This window comes from Cylas formicarius, unplaced genomic scaffold (assembly GCF_029955315.1).
Source record: "Cylas formicarius isolate icCylForm1 unplaced genomic scaffold, icCylForm1.1 PGA_scaffold_6__28_contigs__length_40554024, whole genome shotgun sequence".
Taxonomy (NCBI): domain Eukaryota; kingdom Metazoa; phylum Arthropoda; class Insecta; order Coleoptera; family Brentidae; genus Cylas; species Cylas formicarius.
This window is the reverse complement of record NW_026844347.1, coordinates 9023178-9050254: the sequence shown is the minus strand read 5'-3', so window position 1 is coordinate 9050254 and position 27077 is coordinate 9023178. Positions and strand designations below refer to the sequence as shown.

Here is a 27077-nt window from a genome sequence, read left to right as displayed (position 1 = left end):
CTATAAATATTAGAGTCTCTTTGACTTTAGAAGCTTGAAATGCCTGAACTAATGATATTTAACGTTAGTATAATGTTGCTCATTAGTGCCATACAGAGTATTAAGCTTTAGTTCCCGAAATTTTTATTTCTCTATGGTTTAAGCAGTATTTGAAATATCGATAGGGAAATTTGGATTCGGCGTTTTTCGATATACACTCTCTACACAAAAAATCGGCCACTAAAACTTGCTCCAATTTCAAAATTGGTTTCCTCTGTATTTTCATCATTCATTTATTACAACATCGAATGTGTTCATTTCTCATCCATAGCCTATGACGAACTCTTTTAATTAAATGAAAATTAATTCATTAAATTATTAAAAGTAAATACGTGAAAAATTTTGCGTTTTATCGAAATAAATTTAGTGTACGAATTTTGATCTTAATCGGAATCCCTAACTCGAAAAACGACCGAATCCAAATGTTTATGTCCATATGTTAAAAGCCGCTTGAGCCATAAAGATATAACAATTTCGAAAACTAAATTTTAACACTCTCACTAACTAACTGATGATAGAGATGTTAACAGAATAGAAATGGAACTAGATCGCAATGGACTAGAAATAACTAAAGAAGAGGTCATCCAGACAATAAAAAGTGGAAAAGCTTCAGGGCTCGATGGGATTCCCACTAAAATTATTAAGTTGATAATAGAGGAAAACATACATAATCTAACAGATCTACATTACACCATATACAAGACAGGTATTATACACAGAGAATTCCAAAAAAAATAATGCAAGACAATGTAACGACTTCCTAACAATCAGTTTCATGTGTCACATATTAAAAATAATTTTGAAGCTGATACATAACAGAATAAACAAAAAATTAGAACAAGATATCAGCGTGACTCAATTCGGCTTTCATGATGGCTTAGGAACAAGAGAAGAAATCTTTGCACTGAACGTTATTATAGATATGAATCAAGAACTCTATGTTTCGTTCATTTATTACAACAAACTTTCGACAAGGTCCGACACGAACAACTGATAAGAATTCTTAAAGAAAAGAATTATTTAGACACCAGAGATATAAAAATCATCACATATCTTTATTTCAGTTAGAGAGCGATGGTGAAAGTGGAAGGAAGCAGAAAGCCGCAGCGATGTGAGACAGGGGTACGCAGATTTACGATTAAGTAAAGCGAAGTGAGGATTGTCCTTAAAGAAGACAAAATCCATGATAATATCCAAGACAGTACGAAACAACCACCAATAAACACGAAAAAGTTTACTGTTATTAATACTTAGGCATAATTATAAATAGTAATGATGACTGTTCTGTAGAAATCAAAACCAAAATAGGACTGGCAAGCACAACGTTTCTGAAAATGAAAAGAATGTTTTGTTGGATTTAAAAATGAGCAGGGTGGCTATGTGTTCTCGGTGCTGTTTCGGTTCAGAGGCATGGACTCTGAAAAAATTAGACATGAGAAAACTAATGGCATTCGAGATGTAGATATACCGCAAAATGCTAAGAGTAAAATGGACCGATACTGATACTGCAAGGGAAACTTCATATAAAAAGGAGTGTAGGAAGAAGACCCCAGTTATGGATGAGAAATCTACGAGACTGATTCGCGGATACGCATAGCCTTGAGGAATTGCCAACCTTCGCAACGAAGACGGCACCTGAAGAAGAAGAAGATCTCACTAACGAAAGATCTTTTACTAAGGCAAATTTGGTTTTATTTCATTATTTTCACTAGTCTATTGCATTGCATTTTGGCTTATTCACAATGGTCCACCCCGTATAAAAAAAACTTAAGTTATAACAGCATTGTCAATTGGTTACTCACCGATTACCGTCAGGTGAATAAAGTGACTCAAATGTGGCGTCGATGATACTTGACATTCGTAGACTCCTGAGTCCCTGTGCTGCGGATACTTAATTTGTAACGTCCAGTCTTCTGAATGTGGTTGGTGTATCGCCCGAAACCGCTGATCGCTGGTGTAAGTGTATCGACCGACGGTCAACAGATGCACGTCTCGATGCCTCACCCACGACACCTGAAGAGATATCTGTAATTAAATTAGTAGCCTAGGGCTGTGCTTGGTATGGAGTATTACTTGTGCATAGGATATTGAAGAAATTAAAAAGTTCTAAATATTATACAATCACCTCTGTATTTTAAATCATACCTAGGTAAAAATTCAGTACGATCGAGAAGTGGTCACTGTTGATCACCTAATTCAAGCTGCTGTGAGTTTCTTTCAAATTTTGATTTGGGGCCACCTTTTACTAAACGCGTTTTTATATTTCAGGGTCGCTCTCCCCAATCCTACCCAATACACCACTAAATTTTCAGGCCTAATTGAAAAATGCTTCCTGGTATAATATTCTTAGTATGGCGGATATTGATGATAAAATGGCTTTTCTCAATTTTACAATTTTAAAAATTTTTGATAAGCATACACCAGAATAATAATAATTAGAATTAGAATAATGAAAAGTTTAAAGAACCAAACAGTAAATAGGTTTCGTAGCATTGGAAATTTTGAATATCCTTGATTTTTTAATATGGCATAAATGCGCTATTTCATATATTTGGTGCTTTGAAACCACTTTGGGGGTTCAGTTTTAAAATTCAAAATTTTATGCAAATTTGCAAAAATGTATATTTGTTCAATATCACCATGAAGATCAAGAATCAAGAAATACTAGTGCAGATCAAAATTTCACTGACGACAGAATCATCGGATATTTTATTTTTTTATATTCAGCATTTGTTTGGATTATTTGAAACAAATTCGATTTATGAACTTTTAATATCTTTTGCCCTTCAGTTTGGTAACTACCTGTATGTATACCTCGGCCACCCTCACATAATATATTAGCAAGTGCAGAGTAGAATGCGAGCCAGCTTCAGTTAAGCTCCGAAGAAGACAACAGGATGATTTGCGAAACGTCAGCAAGTTTTGTAAATAGTTTTAAAATATCCTGTGGAAGTTTCTTTGAAAAATTACCTATATGAACTTCTAAATCAAAACAATCGTATTCCAACCCTTAGGCAAGTAATTATCAAAAATTAAATTTACCTTCTTAGAGGCAACAGGCAATGATACCCACCACTAACTTCGTTATTGTAGCAGAGTGACTTTTTAAAAACCTTGTTATTTATCACAGACTACTAACGTCTGCTTGGGAAATGTTTTATCCCGCAATGATTACTATTCTTTTTCCACCCTTCTCTGAGCAAAATATCAGTATAACAGAAAGAGACCTTAAGACCTTCCGGTCATTGTTAATTCAACTCTAAATTATTATAAAAAATAAACCAATAATAAAATAAAAAAGAAAAAACCCATATTAAAAATATATTTAAAAAAAATCAACAAAAGTCGACATTTATTATTAGTGATCTTCTATTGACCTTGGACCTTGGAATTGCTTTTATTACCACAATTAAGTTGGTCAGGAGTTTATATATTTTTTTGATAGTATGCTTAATTTCTGAAAAATATTTTTTAATAAACAGGTTACTTACTTAAATTTACTTGTTTTTGAAACTTAAAGATCGCAAGAAGCGCAAATTTTCATCCATTCAAAGGATGTCATTAAGAAAATACACATATTTTTTTTCCAAATGACGAAGCTATAACTACCGCACTTTTGCGTAAGCTGGCGCTTTTGGTTGTTTCGTACTTAGTTACAGGGTAGAGGCAGCAGTGCAATATTACATAGACCAGGAGTTCAACGGAAGCTTGGCGAGCGCTGGTCATATTTTTGTCTTACCCAATGTACAATATGAGCTACATTAATACGTCTAATCAAGATAAAATATTCCACTCTCATCGGTATTGCTTTATACTCCTCAAGTACTTTCGTCACCTCACTCTCTACGTGTAAAAGTTTTTTAGTTATCAATATAATATTGTCATTCTGGCCAAGGTCCACCTAAATCTTATCTAGAGTGGGTACTTCATTTTGTTAAAATAAGAAGAGTGAGCTCGTGCTAGATTTACACCTTTAATGTCTTCATCAAGCACTTTTACTGACCTTTTAGGACTTTGTGAGGTTCAACTTGACCAGTAGTTTTTTTATTTAGCAATAATTTAAACATAATGATGCATTAAACTACACAAATTGTACGTACAAATCTCCTGGATTTCTCCTGCCTCGGTGATGAATCCAGAAGATTTCTTAATTGTTGGTGTTAATAGTGGAAGTTTCTTTGAAAAAAGAATACACAAATCCTACTTATAAAGGCGCTACCATAAGTATTTTAATCTCACATTACAGTGTCATTCAATTTCCATTAATCTGTATTAAGGGAATAATGAGATAAGCGGTCAAAAATGTCAATAAACTCTATATTTGGTATCGGTGATGATGATTGTGAATAAACAGAATAAATATCCACGATAGAATGATTCTAATATACACCTGCGTTCTATTTGCTGTCTTCTTGTTTTTGTATCACAGCAAAGGGAACAAATGCGAATTCAATATATTACACGTACATTTGGGAATACAAAAGGCCCCCGGACGATCGGGACAAAAGTAAAGATTGATGATGAGAGGATTTTATATATATATAGTACCTTCGATAAACGCGAACTCTTCGGGATATAGAAGGCAAATAATTAATCGATTCCCGGTTCAGGTTATTTTCCGAAGTAAAAGTAAGTCATTTGCTCGGAGTGAAATTTTCGATATTTATTCTGCCGGGTCAGTCAATTGCATGAAACGTATAGAATTTTGCTCGACATTTGACAGGTGGGATCGTTATAAGTTGCTGATTCGGTTTCATCGTCGAAAGTTACGTGGAAAAAGCTTTTTAAAATTTTAAAAATAGGGAAGCTTCTACTTTGAACGAGAAACTTAATGTCACTGTACAGGATGGGCCAAATTGGACACTTTTAAAGGGATACTCCCCTTCCTAAAAGAGACGAAGACCGTGGTAGTTGGAGCTCTATTTTTCTAGTAGAAACATGGCACATGAATATCTCTTTCCGTTTCAGAGTTATAACCTATTTTTCGAAAATGTCCATTTAAAACAAAACTCTCTGTAACTTTTTTGGAGTGTTAAATTTGTTCAAAACAGTATATTTTTATTCGTTCTGATAGAGGTTGTCCTAGGCTTTTGAAAAATATATAGTTTTGTACAGATATTTCGAAAAATAAGGCTACAATTTAATTTTTGGGAATTTTATATCATTAAACAGTAAACCACGATTGGTTATGTGATATGTCATACCGAATCAAGTCTTGTATCTTATCTTGGCAAATAATTTCCTAAGGTTTTGTCTTATTGAGGCTGCATATCATTTATTTGAAAACTATCGACAATATGGCGCGAGCTGAGGTTTATTTCAACAGGTAAAACCATTGCCTTTTAATAACTTTTACTGTTTCTTAAAACCCAACTTTTACCATATACCTCCAGAACAAAGGCAGCCAAACGGCCAGTGTTTAATGAAATATTAGAAATAGTACTATGTAGTCAGTTAAGGAAGTACCTGGAGTCTAATGATGACATGTGATACAGGTTTCTTCGGGGCAAACACTTTTGATAATGGGTGTGTGCCCAAAATGGAAGGAAAATATTGACGTTCGCAATATTAATATAATACTTGATCTAGAATAGATTTTGAGTTATTTAACTAGATTGAGAGTGAACGGGATGTTAAACAAAGAGGTGTTCTGAGACCTTTTTTGAATGATGTGTGTTAAGTCCTGGAGGCTTCTTTTGACAGTATGTTCGCGGACGATACACTAATATGTTGCAGGAAAGGATAACTACGAATTTACAGATGAAATGAAGACTGAGCTTGAAATCTTATTTGACTGGTTGTGCTAAAATAGGCTAAAAACCTAATTTAAACTAAACCTACCTCACTATTTAAAAATCTTATGGGTTCCCCCTGCCACGGTTGTTGATGAATCGACCTGTTGGCTCTTTTAGAGCTTCGTTAAGTTCTGAAGAAGCCAACAGGTTGATTGACGTAACGTCGGCAAGTTCGATTCATCAGGCGAAAAAGGAAACCAGAAGATGGTAAATACTGTTATAGCCCGTGGAAAGTTCTCTGAAAAATGGGTGGTTAACATTGATAACATAAAATTTTTGAAGTTATTTTTAAATTTCTAAATCCTAAATTCTTGCTTGTCCGGGTGGACGAGGAGATAAGACAATGCGTATAATTTTGAGCTGCAACAAACATATATCTGTAAAAAATCAAGAGAGTCATTATGGTGTTAATTTAGAAAGCTGAACACAGACATCTACCGGTTTATCTAGTGAATTGTTTGAAAATGTTTTTCAGATCATCGTTTTTGAACATTGAAGTTGGCATTGAAAAATATATATCGTAGTTCGCGAGGCATTAGACTGATTTATTCAAATTTTAGTAACGCGTTAGTTTTGATGCGAAGTTTATTCTCCATATCCATTTGCGCATGTTCGCTTCTAGTAAACAACGCTATTTATGAGATATGTATTTCGATTAGCTAACTTAGTCCTGAAAGTAAAAGTGTGAAATTATAAATTGTATATACTGGCCAAATGCTAAACAAGCAAGTATTCGATTCTACCATATTCTAAATTCTAAAATCCGAATTTAATAAATGCTTTGGTGTATGTAAGTACTCCCATATGTCTGTGTAACTAAAAGGTGGGTTCAAACGATATTAGATAAACATAAATATAAACCACACAAAGTCAGCTTTATGCCAAACTTACAGAAACAGAAGACATAGTTTAATATGCTAGCGAAGGAGTGATAAAATTATTAGCCATTGGTTTGTCATGAACAGGTACAGTTTAGTTTATTTCTGGATACCTTTTTCTGGTTATGTGTTTTTATCATTGTTGGTTATATTTTGACACATTCGAGAATTTATTTTTTTGTGTCGTATTTTTTAAGCTAGCCATATTTTTTCATTAGCAGTGAATGAATTCTCGATTTCTCTTGACTTAGCAGCAATTTGTTTAGGCGAGATTTAAACAAAGTTAAAGAATTTACATTTTTGATTTCAATCGGTAGCTCACTGTGGATATTTGGGCTTAAATACAAAACGAATCTTTGTCCTAGTGAGTTCTTGATTTGAGTCAGCGTTGTGCAAAACTTACATCCTGGAAATGATAACAATGTATTATCAATGGATTGTAAGGAAGATTAATAATTAACCAAATTTTACAACTACAATTAAGCAACAAAATTGTTTCGAATTTAATGTCTCTTGTTTCATACTGCGAACATCAGTAAAATTTTATACTTTTGAAGGATGTATCCCTACAAATTCTCTAGGACATTTAAATGAATATCTTTCCAGCAGGACAAAGGTAATTTGCATATTGTTGGCTGTACTTAGAAGAAAACTTTTATCAATGCTAGATTGGAACGCAGGGGTATCCTAGATTCCCTGATTGATCCATACTGGGCTTTATAGGACCATCCGAAAAATGTTGTATTTTATACTCCGCCATAACCACCTTGAATACCTATAAAACACCAAAAATTTGCGCAAGTTTCTGTTAGGAATATAATAATTTACTCAAAAAATTAAATTGAAGTAGCAGGACTCACAAAACTGCATAAGCTAAACAATAGAATATCATCTCTGACCGTAATGAACTTCTCCATCACTGGAAATAATCAGATTAGTACGAAAGCGAATATTCGCCAAAAATATAGCAATTAAACAAAGTAAACAAGGAAATGCAACAAGGTCAGAAAATATGTACACAATGTAGATACGCTTATAAAACTGTGTGTGATAGATGAGAATGATTTAAGATTTGTAAAAAATCTCTACATGATTCAAACCGCATCTGTGAGGGTTTTTAAATAAACCACACAAAAATTGAGTTGCAAGACAGAGTGGTGTCTTATTCCCCCTCCTGTACTCTCTAAAATGAATGTATAGATTGTTAATAATCTTTGATATGCTGATGATAACTTGTCTCCAAGTACAGATATCTCGAAAGCTGATAAACGAAGATTTATTTTTTGTCAAATGCTACAAATACGCCGTGCTGCTTTATGGAGTGGATCACAGGACAATAAAGAAGAATGTCATGGATCTATTAGAGGCTTTTGAAATGTGAGTTTTCCAAAGAATGCTTACATAAAGAAGATGTGAAGACAAAGGGAGTAGCTCCAAATAGTCAAAAGAAGACAGGCAGCCAGCCTGTGTTTCAAATTCGCCAATTCTACCGATTTGTGGAACCGCTTATGGAGAGCAGAGTTTCCACAATAAAATAATAAAAAAAAGCTAGGAAGAATATAAAAATATACAAACATTTTAAATTTGCCATTTTAGATTAGTGTATTACAATTAGGTATAAAAGATTCATTCAGTCATTCAAATGACCCCCGCGACTCATGTGGCATGACGTAATTTTTGACACAATTCAGGTTCTATGCCGGCTATTTCGCGTCTAATCTTCTGTTTCAGCTCTGGAATAGTGTTTGGTTTATTGATATCGCCGTTACGTGAGATAATCCGACCAGGAAACTTGTCCCGCAGCAATTGCATCGTTTCTCTGGATGTGTCACAAGTGACTCCATCCTGTTGGAACCACAAATCTTCAACACAATCTTCCAACTGCTCCCAGAAAAAATCAGATATCATGTTTCTATAGCGAACACCATTAATCGTAACAGCGTTCTCCGCATTATCCTCGAAAAAAGGCCCAATTATTCCTCCGCACCAAAATGCGTACCAAACAGTCACTTTTTGAGGATGCATTGCTTTTTGAACAATCTCTCTTGGATTTTGTAATCCCCAAATACGAGCATTGTGTTTGTTTACAAAGCCACCAACGTGAAAATGTGCCTCATCGCCAAAGATGATTTTCGTTGAAAAATGAACCCCTTGCCCTCGTATCCATTCTGCAATCACGCGGCACTGTTGATGATCTCGAGGTTCCAACTTCTGAGTTATTTTGACTTTATATGGGTGTAGATGCAAGTCTTTTGTTAAAATTCGCTGTGTGGTTGAATACGTAAGGCCCACTTGCTGCGAACGATGACGAATCGATGTGTTTGGATCTTCGGCTACACTTTCGCGAACAATGGCAATATTTTGATCTGACCGACCTGCACGAGCACATTGAGGGACTTTGAGGTTAGTTACAGATCCAGTTTGCTCAAATTTTTGAACCACATTCCAAATTGTCCTCTCAGAACGTCGATTTTGCGCGCCGAAAAATTCACGTAGAGCCCGAAATGCATTTTTTCTTGATCGACCATTTTCATAATAGGCTTGCACAATTTTTACACGTTGTTCAGTGGTATATTGCTCCATGACCAATTTTGTTTATGTTTTGAGGTTAGAAATCTCATATGATAATAAAGAAAAATATATCAGATAGTAATGTGAAAACTCTTATCGAATCACCCGTTAGAAGGAAAAAAAGGCAGCGGCCAGAATAGATACTTCTGGCTCAAAAACGTTCGTGACTGGACACTCAAACGAGTTTTCCAGAATTATTGAGAACATTCGTTAGAGGGATACGGCACCCTAAGAGGTGGATATTAGATCGATTATTGAAATTTAAAGTATCGTGACATTTAAAATGAAATGTTTCGCAAAAGTGTGGTAACTGCACATCGAAGGCACTAGTAAAATCAATTTCACTTCACGATACGCAGTCAAAGATTTGTTGTGTGTTTTGAAAGAGACCAAACAAAGTCCGACACATGCATCAAAAATCAAAAAAGTATTATTTGCTACCAAAGAACCGATCAAATGCAGCTCTCAAGAAGCGCTTGCTTTTATAATTGACAACAGATTCACGAAACAATAATACTTGACTATCTTATTGGATGCACAGGTCCGAAGTTGCCATATATATCCAGCCTAATGATATTTTGGAAGCCAAAAAAGATTGTCGACCATCGAATATCATTGTGACTGAGACAACAGCCACAGTCCTCCTGCAAGAGGTTCTTAACTACACCACCACACAAAGAAGAGGTTTTTCTCAGCGTTTCTAGAAGTCAGATAGTTGTGAGTTATGGTTTTGATGGAAGCTCAGGACAGGCACAATTCAAACAAAAAATTTGTTCTGGAGACACACCAGATGCTGGTATTTTCGCTACCGCCATGATTCCCTTGAGGCTAACTAGCTCAGATGGCATTATCTGCTGGAGTAATGAAATGCCAGAATGTCTGAGGTTTTGTAGGCCGTTGAAACTGAAATATGTGAAAGAAACTAGAGATCATGTTATGAATGAGAAAGAAAGCCTAGATAATGAAATTAATGATCTTCAAGAATATCAAACCTGGATCAACAATTTTCATGTTATAGTACATTTTGATTTACACTTGACTTTGATTGATGGAAAAATATTAAGTATTCTCACCAACACTCGTTCAAATCAGGCATGCCCAATTTGTGATGCAACACCTGCCAAATTGTCAACTACTAATAATTTTTGGTGTAAGCCCCCTGTATTGCTGGATAAGATTTTTTGAGTGCATCGTGCACATTTATTATAGAATTGAATTAAAAATCTGGCAAGCGAGGATTTTAGAAAATAAGGCATCTTTCATTATGAAAAAAGCTCATCCAAAATCTACTTGGATCTACCAACGACGGCAACACGGCCAGGAAAGCTTTTTCCAATGCTAAAGAATTTTCAGAAGTAACAGATATTTCTTACAGTTTCATATATCATTTCTGGATTATTATTATCGCATTCAATTGTGAGCTTCCAATAAACTTATCTAAGTTATATAGTAAACAAATAATTGAAAACCATGTGTTGCCTATAGGTTTCTTTGGTGAGGAAGCTTCGGAGTCTAGAAATAAGCAGGATAGGAAGTTTCATGCCAATAAAAGCAGCAGAATTAATAACTTGAGCGATATATTTAATCGAGCAATGGATACCTCACAACCCTTCATATCTTCGTTGCCCCTTAAAATCAAAAATCAAAATTGAAAATAAAACAGTTGCCGCCTGAAGTTTAAGATTTATTGACTCCTTATGAATACAGTCTTGACGAGGATAAATTAGAAGATTTAGATGGAGAGTCGTCGAAAATAGACAATTTTTTGGATTCGTTAGAATTGGATAACATAGAATTGGACAGTGAACTTTTGTGAAGTAGGTAAAATTGGAAATACACATATACGTAGTTTTTTTTTTCGAATGATTTTTAAAATTCAAGCAAAAGTAATAAGTAAAGCGAGTGTAAAAATCCGCAATTTTATAAAAGTGTTACACAACTAGATTCACAGATAGGTATCATATTAGTTTATTTTTTTAATCAAGTTCTGTCTCTTAACAGAGGTTTATTCAGAGCAGCACGTGTAGCATCTGAGATGCATATCCTGATGCGCCTATAAAAGGTATTCTTGGAGTAACAGTAACAAGCAAAACACGTTTCTGAAGTTGATTCACAATGAAAAATGTGAATAAATAATTTGGTCAAAATAAGTGTGCTATAGAGACTACTGTGCGATCGCTGATTTACGAGATAAACGCCGGCGAACTACTAATAATAGACACCGTAATTTGCGGCCCCACAATTCGGCGACACAAAACGCGCGAAATTTAAATGAATTTAATGAAACCCGGCAATCTGATCTAATTAACAGATGGGTCACGTATTAAACAAATGACACTTCTGCCGCGTCCGCGTGTCGTGTTTGTTTTTGGCAAAGAGCTGATTTCATTTGCGAATGTCAGCGTAAATAATTTTTTCCTTTAACTTACCGCCCGGCAACATGACCCTTTCAACCGGCGCTCCGTAATTTATGTCTCAATTGTCCCCTCTTTCGCGCCCCGCCGACTTTGATAAATGCTATTATGTGTTTCGGAGTGTTGAACATATATAAAAATTTGCTGTATTTTTTGCGGAAATAAATGGGATCATAAATTATTAAATATGCAACAAAATATATCATATTATACGTACAAACAGCCACGAATAACGTAATAAATGGAGACGCGAGGGTTGGTATTTGTGGGCGACGAGCCTAAAATAAGGAGACGCCTCGGCGGGAAAGCTGGAAAGGGGATGGGATCAAAATTCTGTTTGAAGAAAAGTTAGCAATGGGACGATGCTAAATTACAGTGCCACTTTTTTATCAATTAACAATTAAACAAGTTAAGAAGGTACCATCTCCTTTTTTAGTATACTAGTAATTTTAAAATTCGCTTTCTGCAAAAGTGCGTACTATTTTAATGCTGATACAAATTTAAATGTAGTTTGTTTAATGCTGCTTGCTCTCCCTCTCCTCAAGGAAAGTGATGGGTAATAAATATCCATATCTCCAAAAGCGTGTAACGCATTTTAATACAGTTAAAAAAGAACAACTTTGTTCAGATTTTCACATAAATATATTTAAATGACAGCTGTTTCGGCAACACCGTGCTTTTATCAAATGCGAATATCAAACAGTACCGATATTAATAAATACAAAACAGGTAGTAATTACTTAATGTGAGGTGTTAAATTGAGATTTAACAAGGGGGATCCCTTCAAATCCAGTTGGTCATTAGGAAATACATTCGAACCTCTCATCTTATTAATCTCCATAGCTTCTAGCAAATTTAATTTTCTACTTTTTGAAACAGCGTGTAAAATATCGAAATTATCGTTAAAATTGTGTTTTTCTAAATTTACATGTATTGCGTAATTAGAATCTGAACTATTGTTTTTAGATGATCGTCGATGTTCTTTGATATGTTTTTTGAAAGATCCACCTGTTTGTCCAATATAAATCTTAGAACATGATCCGCAATTTAATCTATAGACTCCAGAATTCTGGGATCTATTATATTTAGATTTATTGTTTTTTACAAATTTTCCTAGGGTGTTATTAGTTTTAAAAGCAATTTGTTAAATCTCAATGTAATACCTCACATTAAGTAATTACTACCTGTTTTGTATTTATAAACAACATTACCGTTTGATATTCGCATTTGATAAAGGCACGGTGTTGCCGAAACAGCTGTCATTTAAATATATTTATGTGAAAATGTGAACAAAGTTTGTTCTTATTTAACTATTTTAAATGTATTTTCATCAAGTAAAAGCCACTTCAGTACATTTTAATACACTTGGAGTAGTTAAAAAAGCTTTTCTAAGGCTATTAGTAAAGCGATTGTAATTGCTTGCCACCAGGAGGAGTTTTCTGACATATTCGAAAAAAAAATTTTAAAAAAATAAAAGCTACGATGTGACATTTCAAGTCAATAAATCCCATCTTAATGTTTCTAATCTAAAATGTGAGTAAAAAACTTAATGCTTAAGAAAAATTCACTTTACATGTTTTTTTAATATATTATTATTTCGACTTTATTAAAACGATTTTTAAAATCAAAATAAAATGTCTTATATTGGACTTATTTAAGTAGTAAAATGTGGAAAATCGTTTAAAAAATTAACAAAACAACTTTTTTTACAGAAATCATTGAAGGAAATCGACCAGTTAGGATCAAAGAAGAATATTGATTGTTGCATAACACATTCTACGACTTAAATAATTCGATAATTAATAAAATTGATTAGTCTTCAACAATTGATTAGCTTTCGTTAGTTGAACTTAATTGTTAATGTGAGAATAAGTGGTAATAGTATATATTTTAAAACGGCATGCCAAGAAAATATAAATCAGCTACGGGGTAATTTGATGCTCTTCGAAGGTGTAAAAAAAGAAATAAAGTTAAATAATAAAATTTTATGTTGATTTTAAATATCACCTGGCATCCTAAATAATAAATTAGCATTATATTTGGTAAATTCGGTATAATTAGATATTAATAACAAACCTGAAACCGAAAAATTTTCAGATAATCTTTTTTTTTTTAGCGTTAAGTATTTTCATTTCATTTCATATATATTTTTTTGCAATTATGTCAGAAATTTATTTTAAAAATGTTGGAACACCCCTACCACATTTCTTACAGACACAGGGCAAAGAGCAGCTTCAGTTTATCCGGTTTGCCTTAATTTCGTAATTCGTAAATTCCTAATAGTTGATAAAATCTAATTTTGAGCAATTCTATGAATAACAAAGTGACCTTGGCTGTAGGCGTAGATAAACTTTGTGTAATAAAGTTTTTATCCTAAGAATTTGCCTGGAAAAGCATAACCATTAAATATTTTTGCTGATAAGCAATAAAATTGTTGTCAAAAAAAAAACTTAAAAAGTATACAGCAGCAACTAAGAAAACAGAAGTATGTACTGTATATGTCATTAAAGAAGATGAGAAAATGTGGGATCTTGACTACATGATCGATCGGATTCTAAACCTTTTATACAATGTCAAGCTCGCTAAGAATACTTTGATTTTTTATTTAATTAACAAAAGTAAAAATAAAGGTACTTTTTGCCTCATTTTTTTTTCTGTTAAAATAACAATTATTTCCTTTTTAGGAGTATCCTACCTACTTTCAGTGTTGATGAAAGGATAACAATACGCAAAACCGCTAAATTGACTCAAATTCTGGCGGTACTATCTGCAAAATCCAATAATGTATAATGTCTCCTTTTGAGATGCCAGGAGTTTACAGCATTCCATGTATATGCGGCAAAGAATACATTGCAGAGACGGGACGAAAAATATCAACTAGGCTCAGAGAACATGAAAAAGCCTTAAGACTAAGACAAATAAACTCATCAGCAGTTGCCCAACACAATCACGAAACCAGACGTAAAATTTTATTCGATAAAACTAAAATTCTTGCATGTAATCAATTTTTCTAGCAACGACAAATCCGAGAGTCTTTAGAAATCTATAAGCAACCTAACAATCTGAACCACGACTCAGGTCTGTACAGGATGATCGGCGAAACGTTAGCTACTTCGACTTAACAAGAACCGGCGCAGGAGGAATCCAGAAGTTTTATAAAAAGGATAATGTGTCCTATTTAAAATATCGAGAAACGGCAACATATATTATATCCATAGAACGTAGAGTTTTCGAATTGTTAAACAGAAATTATTCCAGTGGAATTTTACTTATTTATAAATGTTTTTTGCGACTATACTTATTTATACAGTTTCCAACCTTTTTTTGAGACTGTTTTTAAATATTCTGTTTTTTTTTTTGTGATTTAAATGACGAATAAATTAAATTTAACAATTTCGTCTAGCCTTCGTTATTTCAAAACCGGTTACATCTCATATTGACTTTTAACCGGACGAAAACTAAGAACTTTAATAAGCATTTTCGAGGAATTTAGTAGTCCGTGCTTGGCAACAGTAATCACCATTTGCTGTGGTGGAAATTATTTGTTAATGAAAGGTGATGACTCGGCGCTAAATGTTCGATATTGACGTCTCGATTAGAAACTAATTTACCTCAAAATTTGTTTGAATAACCCATCACGGATTCGGTTCGAACGTGCGGGGTAATCAATTTTTTAGCGCAGTTAATTGACCTTGCGTCTTCATTTCAACGAGCTTTCCGATTACGTCATACAAGATCCGGTAAATTAGTTCAGATTATGGATTTACAGCTGCACGCAGATAGATTTCGAATAGTTTCGAAATAAATTAAAAGTTTTTGAGCAGTCGTCGATAGCAAATGTTAATTTAATGATTACGTAAAGAAAGAGTTAGGGACCACATAAGTTTAAATCCAACCCTGCATTGTATATGGTTTTTTCCTTTTTCCGATTTAGGGCATCATAGATCTACTTGAAAGTCTTATTTGTAACACCTATTTAACACCGTTTTTAAAACGGAGCACCCATGGCATGCTCTTGCCTGCAGACATCGCAACATCTTTGTGAAACGGGTTCGAAGAAGAAACTATCAAAATGACAGAAAGAAAACTCAATACCAGATTGAGGTATGTCGACTACACCTTTTCATAATCTGAACCATGATGAAAAAGGATTGAACGATTTGCTGGAGCACATTAACAAGAAGCGATCGGTACTTGAAGAACCGCTCAAAGAGGACCGAATAGCGCTGAAAGATACTAATAACCCAAATACATAAAAAAAACTTGATCAGCATCTGAAGGGGAAAATCAATATCAGAAGATCGAAAGCAGGAATAGATACAGAAAGAACAGTTGAAGTAAATCCATGCCGTTTTTTTTGCTCTGTGCCGATGACCTCGTTGACTGACATTAGATGAAAGGATTAGTAGTGACGGAATCTTCGGTAACCAAAGCCCTACAGTTAACAGGTTACAGGAAGTTGTATAAATCTAAACTTTCAATAGTACCATTATCATTTGTTTTTCTAGTGACATTGCTGACTGGGGTTCGCGCTATCTTGATATTATTGAAGAAACTCATTCTAATTTTTTCAAAAGTTTCTTCTGCTCTATTGCGATTGGAGTGTGGTATAACTCATTACTTGAAATCTGACAAAAATTGCTTGTAAAGTTACATGTAGCACCGACAGATTCCTAAGGCAGTGTTTCGATGACCAGTTACAATTGGCGGATAACATGGACACATGCACCCTAAAGCATAACATACTTATTAAATATGAAGAAGTATTCCTGTAGCGTGACCTTGAATTTTCTAGAAATTTTCACTACACAATGTTCTACAACAGGTTAAGTATTAGTGACTGTTTTCCAACATTCATCAGCTATTATATGTCTCTCCACACAACTAGGACTCTAAAATAGACTCGTTAGTCGAACAAATAATTATCTCAAAAATATAATTATAAGGGTTTGTCATATAAACTCAACCATACTGAACTTATGCACTGTATGTAATCTCCAAGGTCATGAAACTCTATTCCATGCACTGGTCTTTTTATAACAAGATTAAAATTAATCTGTTTAGAGAAAGTTTTTTGAAGAACAACTAGTTAATCATACACCTTTGCAGGGATGAGATAGTTCCTTTCCCACTAATGAATAATATTTTTCTGCCTTCTTATTGGTTTTCGGGAAAATGTGTTATAAATCAATGTTTCTAAAATTAACTTTAGGTTTAGGGATTTTGTATATAGAGAATAAATGTATTTATTTATAAACAACAAATAAATAATATTAATAAAATATAAAACACATGTAATATATTAAAGCTTTGAATTTCATTTATTTAGTTATAAATTCTTTAAGCCAATATTAGTATTTTGTTTCCGAGCCCGACCCTGCACTACGTTTATTTACAAACTCTTATTATACAATAGGACCGGCAGAGGTAGCAGTCGAAAAATATCACAGATTTGTGAGCATGGAAATTTTAAAGTTACTAGACGATAAAGGAATAAGAGCCCTTACAAAGTTTAGCGAGCAGAGTTCTTAGATGACTATCAAACAATGAACCATGTGTTTAAAATATTTCGGCATGGTCGCATATTTAAGAAGTTGGTTCAATTCTAGGAATAGCATCGGAACTAGACAGGCATTATTTGGTCTTAATTTACTCAAATGAATTTGAAAAAGTGTTTGAATGAAATTTGAAAGCCGACAGAAATAGGTGGCAAAGATATTTTATTGATTGCCAATTTGTTCTGAAAGCTGAAATACAAGTGAATCGTCATTCTTTTCAACTTTTATTTTATTCCGTGAAGCTCTTGACGGTGCACAGTAAAGAAATCTACATAATGTCCATTATTAATACGAGCTTCGCCGACGCTAAGAGTAATTGTAATGAACAGTGAAGAAGATCTATAAAATCTAACGAATAAGAACTTCTACACCTGCACTCAATTTGGCTAAAAATTTTCAACAACACCAAATATATGGTCATCCTTAAGGGAGATGATATTAGTATGGTGATGGTGTAAATGGGCAGCAAAATCAGTCATCAATAGGATCCGGGCATCGAGATCAAAACGAGGGAAAGCCAGCCGTTTTTATAAAAATGAGAAAAGTGCTGACCAGACACGAAATTTAACCTTAAAAATGAAAATTGTACGCTGCTGTGTATCTCCATTTCTCTTGTATGGCGTCGAGGCATAAATACTTACTGAAGTAATGTTGAACTGAGGTGGCTTTTACTTGATGAAAATCCATTTATCAAAATAAATAAGAACTAAAAGTTCAGATTTTCACGAAATTATATATTATGACATGACAATTGTTACGACAACACCGCGTCTTTATCAAATGTAATATCTACAAACTACCTGCTACTATATATACCGAAAAATGACCATAAAACCTTAATTAATGTTGTTGCGAGAATTTAAGTTCAGTAAAGAAGAGGTATTTAAATCTAATTGATCGTTAAGCAATACATTTGAATGTCTCATTTTGTTAATCTCCATGGCTTTCAATAAATTTAATTTTCCACTTTTTGTGGCTGTGTGTAATATATCAAAATTGTCGTCAAAAATGTGTTTTTCTGTGATTAAGTGTGTAGCATAATTAGAATCTAGACTATTATTTTTAAGCGCTCTTATATGTTCGTTAATTCGTTTCTGGAAGGATCTACCTGTTTGTCCAATATAAATTTTAGGACAAGATCCACATTTTAACCTGTAGACACCTGATTTTTGAGATTTTAGACATTTCGATTTATTGTTTTTTAAATATTTTCCTATTGTGTTGTTAGTTCTGAAAGCAATTTTTCCAACTGAGTTATATCAAAGACAAGTCAAGGATGTAATTACTAACTCCACACTATTTAGTGACAAACGACGAAGACGAAGAAAATTAGAGTATTTTGGTTATATTATAAGGCACCCGGATAAATATGAAATGCTGCACTTTATTATATATAGGTAAACGTGACAGAAAAACATCGTGCAGGGAGCAGAACATCGTAGGTAAAGTATTTGAGGCATTGGTGTGGGAGGTGTACAGTTAAACTTTTCCAGGCGACTGTCGACAATCAATTATGGTCAACATTGTAGGCTAGATCGTTGGTTATCATGTGGCTACTGGAAGAAGAAGCAGATACGTGTGTCCAAGCCCAATATAGTGGATCTGTTAGTATTTGTTTTATTTTGTGCTTTTATTTGAAAATGAATTCAATTGATTGTAAGTCAAGTCCAACGGCTTCAAAAATTCGGAATAAAATTTTGATTTTCGCATTTTCAATGAGAAAGACACGTTTTGTCTCCGATAAAATGGAAATATATATTTATTTATTTGCATGCATTTTTCAGATGTTTGGTATATGCAGGCGAAAGGAAACGGAGAGGAGCGCTCACTGTTATTCTATTATTTATTGCATTTAATAGAAATCTGATATTTAGAACAAATGATATATCGCGTCCGTGCAAAATGAATAACCAATTTTGTTTACTCTATCAATAAGACCACCAAATAATAACAAAATTAGTACCAACTCAGTGAATAGAATAATTATTACTGGTTTATTTATAAAAAGGATTAAATATGTACGTATTTATTACTGCGTTTGGGTCAATTAATAACCTTTAATAATATAGATTATTTTCGTTTAATTGAGCAAACATGAGCGTAAATGAAACGCGGAATAATTAGATAATCGAAAATCGTGCTCTGCTTTAATTATCTCCGCCTAATGAACAGTCATACACGCAACTATTTTATTTTGATTAATGTACATAAGAGCAATTTGATTGGGGCCCACGGAGTCGGACCGCTTCTGTTTGTTTATCTTTACATTGAATTAAAGAAGATTGTTCCCCAATTTAGAGTGTAATAACGAAAATAATAAGCCCTTATAATGCTAGAATTGATTATTGTAACTCATGGCTTATGAGATTGCACATTATGCCATTGTCCTGTCTATTGATAAGATCGTGATATTATTTCTAAAATTTCGGGAAATCGTAATTATCACTCTATTGTGATTATTATTATAATTATTCAAACGAACGTATTTTCAGCACAAAAGCGGAAAAAATATTTTTTGGAGCCCGACCTAAAATGATCCTTAATCGAGAAAAGAAATATCATTAAACTAATGGAAATATCGGATTCCGTGTCGTGTCAGATGTTCGTGTCAAATTTGGTGGTGCAAGGGAGCTAAATTAAACGAGGAGTAGAGTGCATTAAATAGTTGCTACAAGATAGAAAGGGCGAATTAAATTTCGGCAAATAGTTGAGTGGATTAAATTCTACTACGGGGACTAATTAAATTCGTTTAAAAATTACGTGGGGTGGATTCAATTTCATTGCAGAGATTGAATTCTACGAAGACTGTGACTGTGACCAGTTTAAATTCAGCAAGAGAATAACGGCGCAAGAAAGTTTTGGACACTTAAATATATCTATTCTTTTTCTTCCTAGCTCGTGTCGTCTTTTTTTCAATCTACGACAAAACGTATTCCAGATATTGCGCTATAACCACATTTTACTGAAATTCGCATTCCCAATTTCACTCGAAAATTAATTCATGAGGTGCTTTATGAGACAAGCAGTTTCACAATTTAAGACGCAGTTCAGCGAAAGAAAATCCTTGAAAAACGACAGATTTGTCGAACATGAAGTCAAAACAAAATTTGATTTGAAATGATATTTTCGCAAATTTTTCCTATTGTTAGGTATTTTCGCCTTGTGTATATGTAGAAATATATTTATCTACGGTTTGAGAATGGAAAGTATATTAGGCAACATGTTTTGTAAATTCCATTTTGGCATTAGCAAACAGCATCGAAGAGAGTGCTTAATAAACTAGTGACTGAAGAAGTTTATCAACTTGTTATTTTGCCAAACATCACGAATATAATATTCCGCGGTCGAATTTAAACATTCGATGACTGACGAACCCGTGACTAAAGTAGCGGAAATGTGCGTATTTGGTTACTTTATGATAGAGTATGGATGACTTATTAATAGTTCTGTAATTTGAAATAGAAAATTCTTAATTGTTATACTATAATATTCTGAGGCTATATACTGAACACATAAAAATCCAGATAATTTAAGTTCGAGTTTATATTAGAATCGGTATTATTTATTTATTTATTGTATACAAATAGGATTGATAGTATATAAAATATCATAAAAAAGCACATTGTTCTAACAATGTGTGTATACCATACCTATGTATATATATAATTAAAAGGTACTTAGGTTGTTACAAAGGTATTTTTATTAAGAATACTCTTCTTATTGTGTATAGTACCGAGGACAATTTGCTTCCAAGAGGGGACTTTACGTTATGTCTCTTTTTGTTTGTGGTTTAGTTTACAAAATATTAGTGTAGTATGATATGGTTAATAAAGATAATATAACCATGGGTTGAAACATAAAACTGTTGTCTAACGAGCAACTGCTCCAACGAAATAGATATCAACCAATACCTGCCAATGACTATAAGAGTAAGAGTCGTCTAGTTTAACGAGAGTAGTCACTATGTATCTGTGACAATACTGTGTTCGAAGTTTTACAAAGGAATTTTGAATTAATGAGGAAACATGGGTATCAAATCGTAAGTTGCTATATAGAAATAAACCAAGGTTTTTGCAGCATTCTGTAGAGTTCAGAACAGTGTTGTAGTTAATTTTGGTAGAATTTCATTAGGTAGAATACGTAGTCTATTTTTGCCGAAAACAATAAGTTGAGTTTTCTTTTCTTTAATTAAGAATCCGTGATTCTGAGAGAAGCGACTCAGAGCTTCTAGGTCTCAATTGATTTTATTAAGAGCAGCTGTAGCTTCCAGGTATTTGAGGGACAAGTAGAGTTGAGTATCATGCGCATTTTTTTATGATAAGTTTTATGACAAGCATAACATCACATACTTTCTATTGAACTTACCGTTCTATTATTTAAGTTTTTTACTCTGCAATTGAGGTAAGCGGTTTTCCCTAATAGGGCGGTTACGTTTTTGGATGCCGCCGCGTCAAAATGTGGCGCCCGGGTCGAACTTTCCATAAGGGAGTTTCCTCCTCCTCCCGAGGATTGTTGTGACGACGAAACTGTAAATAAAAGACAAAACCATTGGTTATTGGTGGTAGGTAAACGTTCCTTACATTCAAACTCAATTCGAATATATTTGCCTCCGGTTCAAGTTGTACACAGAAAATGGGAGGGAAGGGCTATTTAAATTTATTTAAAATTTATTTTAAATCGAAACGCCCAGGTAATGTCGAGCTTTCTGGCGAAAATTTATACTTTGCTCTAAATCAGTCAAATTGATTAAACGCAACGTTTCCGTACAGAAAATTGCCAGACACATTGTCTATTAATATTTTTTAACTCTGTTGGTACTTGGTATTTTGTCTGCAATATACATGTTGTTTCGGAATATTAGCAGAATATTTAGGGCAGATTCTACATCTAAAAATATGACCCAAATTCATAAGGTCCATTATTACACAGGGTGTTTTGAACATTTCCATCTTTTATGGGTTATTTGAAATTAATATAGTACGTACTTAAGATGGAAGAGGGTCAATTTAAATGGATTTTTATCGTTTATGATACTTCTAGCATATACATTGTCGGATATAAGTATTGCAACAAATCAAAAAAAATAAAAAACACAGAGTATTTTGTAAAAACAGGTGCCATAACCATATAGTTAGATAATATAGTGGCCCTACTAATAATTGTCTGAGCATGGCTCTAAATTTCACCCACTAACATGCACTTTGGGCCATTTTCTTCTAAGCATCGATTTCCACACATTAACTCATAAGTTCCTGTATTATTGGCAGAAATATAACATCTATAATCTATATGATTATAAGACATTTCTTTTTCGAGTAGGCTATGATTATATACGATGAAACGAAATTTTTGTGTAATTTGTTCCTATAATTTGACGTTCAGTTGCTTGCTGCACTTTTAATGAACCTTTAATTTTTGATATAGATAAAGCTGCTAGGTTGGCATTAGCATTAAGGCATATCAACTGGACCGCTGCCGATTGGAGAAAGGTAATATTCACAGCGTTTCAATCCATCGCAAGTATGTAATCTCCTAGAGTAAAGCATGGCAAAAGCAATGTAGTAGTGCTTTTCGTCTGGGGGTTTATGTACTGAGACGTTATGGAATACGCTATTTATTTTTCAGCAGGGCAATGATTCTAAACATACCTGCAATTATGTGTCGTTCAGGTAGAACAATGTTAGAATTTTAGACTAGCCGACCCAGTGCCTGGACTTGAACCCGAAGTTTGGACAAACCTACCATTTATTGTTTTAGAGAAATTGATCAACTTCATGCCAAGAAAATATCGCAAAGTTATATACAACAGTAGCGTACCCCTTATTGGTTATTGAACTTGAAAACAAGTTTTTCTACTTCCGTCCATAAAATATTCAATTACACACCGATCTAGCGTGAGGGAAGCGTCACTCTACCACGTCAGTTTCGTTTCCCACGGATCCGAGCCAATTCGGACATTTCCGCATTTAATTTTGACGTTTGTCAATTCTGACGACCATGTCAGGGAATGTGTTCGTGCTGTTTTGTGGAAATGTAACCAAAAACTAACGGTAGTAGAAAACGTATAGTATGCAACACGTTCGGTAAACTTTTTAAGTCACTTCTTTATTAAACATTTGCTCCGTTGTGCTCGACTCGTGTCAAATAAACTCATGAGTCAAATGCCGTTTATCGCACTTGTTGCATAATATACTATAATAGTATAATAGTTTTTAATAAACGAGTGATTTAAAAAGTTTACCGAACGTGTTGCATACTATACTTTTTCTACGACCGTTAGTTTTTGGGTACATTTTCTCAAAACAATACGCTTCCCGCACGCTAGATCGGTGGGTAATTGGCTATTTTACAGACGGGAGTAGAAAAAATCGTATTCTTGTCACTTTGACAAAAAATGTTGCAATACTTTAGACACTACCATTTTTGAACAAATTACCTTTAAACGTTTTACTGAGCATGTTGCCATGCATCCTGCCTTAGAGAATAATTTCGGTAAACTACCATGGTCTAACCTATCGAGAAAATGACACTGAAAGCATAACGCTCCATGAATTTTTCAATTATTTCCAATCATAAGATTTTTTCATTTCGTGTAATACTTATGTCCAATAAAATATGCCGAAAAAAATTAGTTGTTCGATTTTTGAGAAAATTCCATCAACTTGAGACGTCAATCTGTTTTCAAGCTACCAGGTAATTTGCAAACCTATGTGAAAGTTCTCGTGAGTTTTTTACTTTTAAAAATTCCTTTTTGTTTTAAAAAGGCTCAAATTTTTATTAGTTTTCGAGATATTACCTAAATTTGGCATTTGTCTGTAAAATAACCACCATAAGCTATGATTCCGTTCGTGGCACGAACAGACGTCCTGTTTAAGGCCATTGAAATATCTTCTAAAATGAAGTTTTTTAATGTGCATATCTTCCGGGAGGTTACTGCAATAACAAATTACAGGTTTATCGATATACCTTATGAGGTCTAGTTGTATGCTTTTCTCTTCCATTGATCTGCGGCTGGCCAGTTGGTCTAAAATCTGTTATAATTGTATGTAATCGAAAAGTTTTACAGCAAAACGCAAAATGCTAAATAGCAAAACGTGACTGATTATAACTAAGACCAGATAAGTATTTATTTTGTGCGTCATGACCTTTTTCACTCCCAATATCATTAAATTGTCTTATTAAATCGCTGCGTCCGGATATATTCTGGAAACACTTATACTGTTTGCATCGACAGTCTTTTTCGGTTTCAGAGGTCGTAACTGCTTAGCAACATCTCTAAAGCGTCCATATTTCTCACATTTTTTGAAGATTTTTCTTGATTAACACTTATACTTTCATCACTGTCATTTTCTTTAAGAAAGAAAACTAAGATAGAAAACTAAATAACGCGTCTTTATAGCCATACATCAGTAAACGTGTCAAACCAACTAATTGAACACGGTTGAGGTCATTCGAGTAGCAACAACGAATTTGAATGTTTTAGGGGCTGTATTGATGATTTCCACGATTCAGAAGGACTATGTTTGTTTTTTCCTGCAATACGTGATTCTAACCGTGAATATCTCGAAACCTGGATGTTGACTTAACGATTTGTTATAATAAAATATAGAGTGCGAAGACAATGATAATTTCGATTTTGTCTATATTTGATTATTCCCCTGTACTTTTACTTGTTGTGATGAATTTCCGAATGCCAGAAGCACTTTTTTATTGTTGTTTTTAGGCTGGAACCGTTTATCTGCGAAAGCACTGTAGATAGTCGTAGACCGTGCTCCAACTGATATACTACCCTGTAAACTTTGGTTAAACTATCAACTCCCCAGCAGGTATATTTCTTACATCCGTTCCTGTTGGTTCTCTCACTCGGAGACATCAAAATCGAAAACGAGTTTTGTCGGGCATAATCATTCCTTTATGGCGAATAATCAGTTTTCCATTCTATTATTTCAGATAACAGCACAGCGTCGAACAATAAATATTTGAATGGTCGGATTTTTCTTTTTACCGTCCTCCATCCGTTTCCACCCAATTAAAATTTATTTCTTTGTGCAGGTAACAAAAGAATACACGAACCACTATTCACGCCGTATTTGTTTCTCTCGTCGACAATATCTGCAACTCGAACGTCGTTGCATTCTCTATTTTTAGAGTGTATCAAATTTTATTCTGCAAACTACATTTTCGGTTACGAATTTCGTTGAAATTTTGATGCTCATTGTTATCAAAAAGTGGTGTCGTGAAAATGGTCTGATGTTCAACGGGGACGATTTGTTAAAGTTGATATAATTAATATTAATATAATGGACAAGTAAAATCCATAATCAGTATTCGCTATTAGGTGCAATTTACCTAACTTAAACATACATAACATAACATAACATAACAGAAAACGAAGATGTTAAAACGCAATTAAAAATACAACAAAAAAAGGAAATAAATCATTGGAAAATTAATTTCGCTTGAATTTTAAAAGATTTAGACTTAAGTTAAATATTGTTACAGTGCTCTTCATAATCTGTGACTATTCCGACTAATGCACAATTTTGTTGATCTGAATTGAAGACAATTAAATTTTGATGATGATGATACTTGTAAAAGTTGAGCTCTTCTGTCTTATCTTGTTGTATCTTTTTAAAAAGAGTCATTACCACCATTTATGTGTTGGTGTTATTTGTGAGAGATTTTTAGATGTTAGCCAACAAACGGCTTTGCGGGTATTAAAAGAAAAAAAAATAAGAAGAAAAACATCATCCGGATAAGATTACATTACCTTTGGAACTGAATGAAGATTATGCCGACCGCAGGCTACAGTTTTGTGACATTAATTAATGTTGAAGCTACGTTTTGTTTAAATGATGGTGTAAATAAACGAAATTGTAGATATTGGAGTACAAATAATCATACAAAACATCCATAAAAAATTTGGCAGGGATTTCGATACACCAAATTATTGGACCTCATCAGCCTGATACGGCAGGTTTGGTTTCAACAGGATGGATTGGTGGAAGGGGATCAATAAAATGAAATGCAAGATCTCCGGATATTACTCCGCTACATCTTTCCCTCTGGGAATATTTAAAATCAAAAGTGTTTACGGAAAACCCAGAAAGTTAAGTTGATTTAAAATGTAGCATTAGATACAACATAAGGCAAATTGATGAAAATATCCTGAGTAACGTTTTAGGAAGATTTTTATTGTGCATATTGTAAAGAAGTTTAATGATCGGCATTTTTAACACCTAATAGAATGATTTCTTTAACATGTTTTTATAGTCTGGCTCACGAAACGTGAGAAACATAGTGAACTACATGAATTATGCGTGAAATTTGACATATACTTGGAAAACGGATTTAAAAAATGGTGTTCCATTAAAAAAAAAGGAAAATGGGTTACTTTAAATACTACACCCGATTTTTGAATAAATTTGATTCACATTTTAGAAGTTCTCCATTGTGTCAATTTTTTCTTAAGGTGAGCGGTGTAATCTCTGGCCCTTGTAGATCTCACAACAAGATCACACCTTGGCCCTTGTCTTCTTATTCTAAAGTACTTAAGCAGATTTAATCTACATCTGATTAATGGGAACTACAATCAGGTTTAAATATTTTTACCGATTACTGCGAAAGAAACAAATTAAAGAACAAACCAAGACACAAACCAAGAACTGCTTTCGAGGCTGACATTAATTTTAGTTACAGCTTAAATTATGGATCTCTTGAAAAAACGTCGTATTTAATAAATCGTTTTCTCGTATTAAAATTCCATACAAACCTAAATTATTTTCAGTACAAATAAAGACTTGGGAGCTTTCAATGAATAAA

At 33.7% G+C, this 27077-nt stretch overlaps 1 protein-coding gene across 3 annotated transcripts in view; it reads right to left on the bottom strand.

Annotated features, from left to right (window-relative positions):
- LOC132702911 (lachesin-like) overlaps positions 1-27077 on the bottom strand; it is a 513947-nt gene that overhangs the window by 57151 nt on the left and 429719 nt on the right. For 2 of the 3 annotated variants that reach the window (XM_060671771.1, XM_060671769.1), the window contains 2 exons: positions 21621-21781; positions 1842-2064 (listed from right to left, as the gene is read on the bottom strand). In XM_060671771.1, coding sequence (XP_060527754.1) covers positions 1842-2064; positions 21621-21781 — 384 coding nt within the window. The remainder of the gene's footprint in view (positions 1-1841; positions 2065-21620; positions 21782-27077) is intronic. The other variant, XM_060671772.1, reaches the window with a different exon arrangement.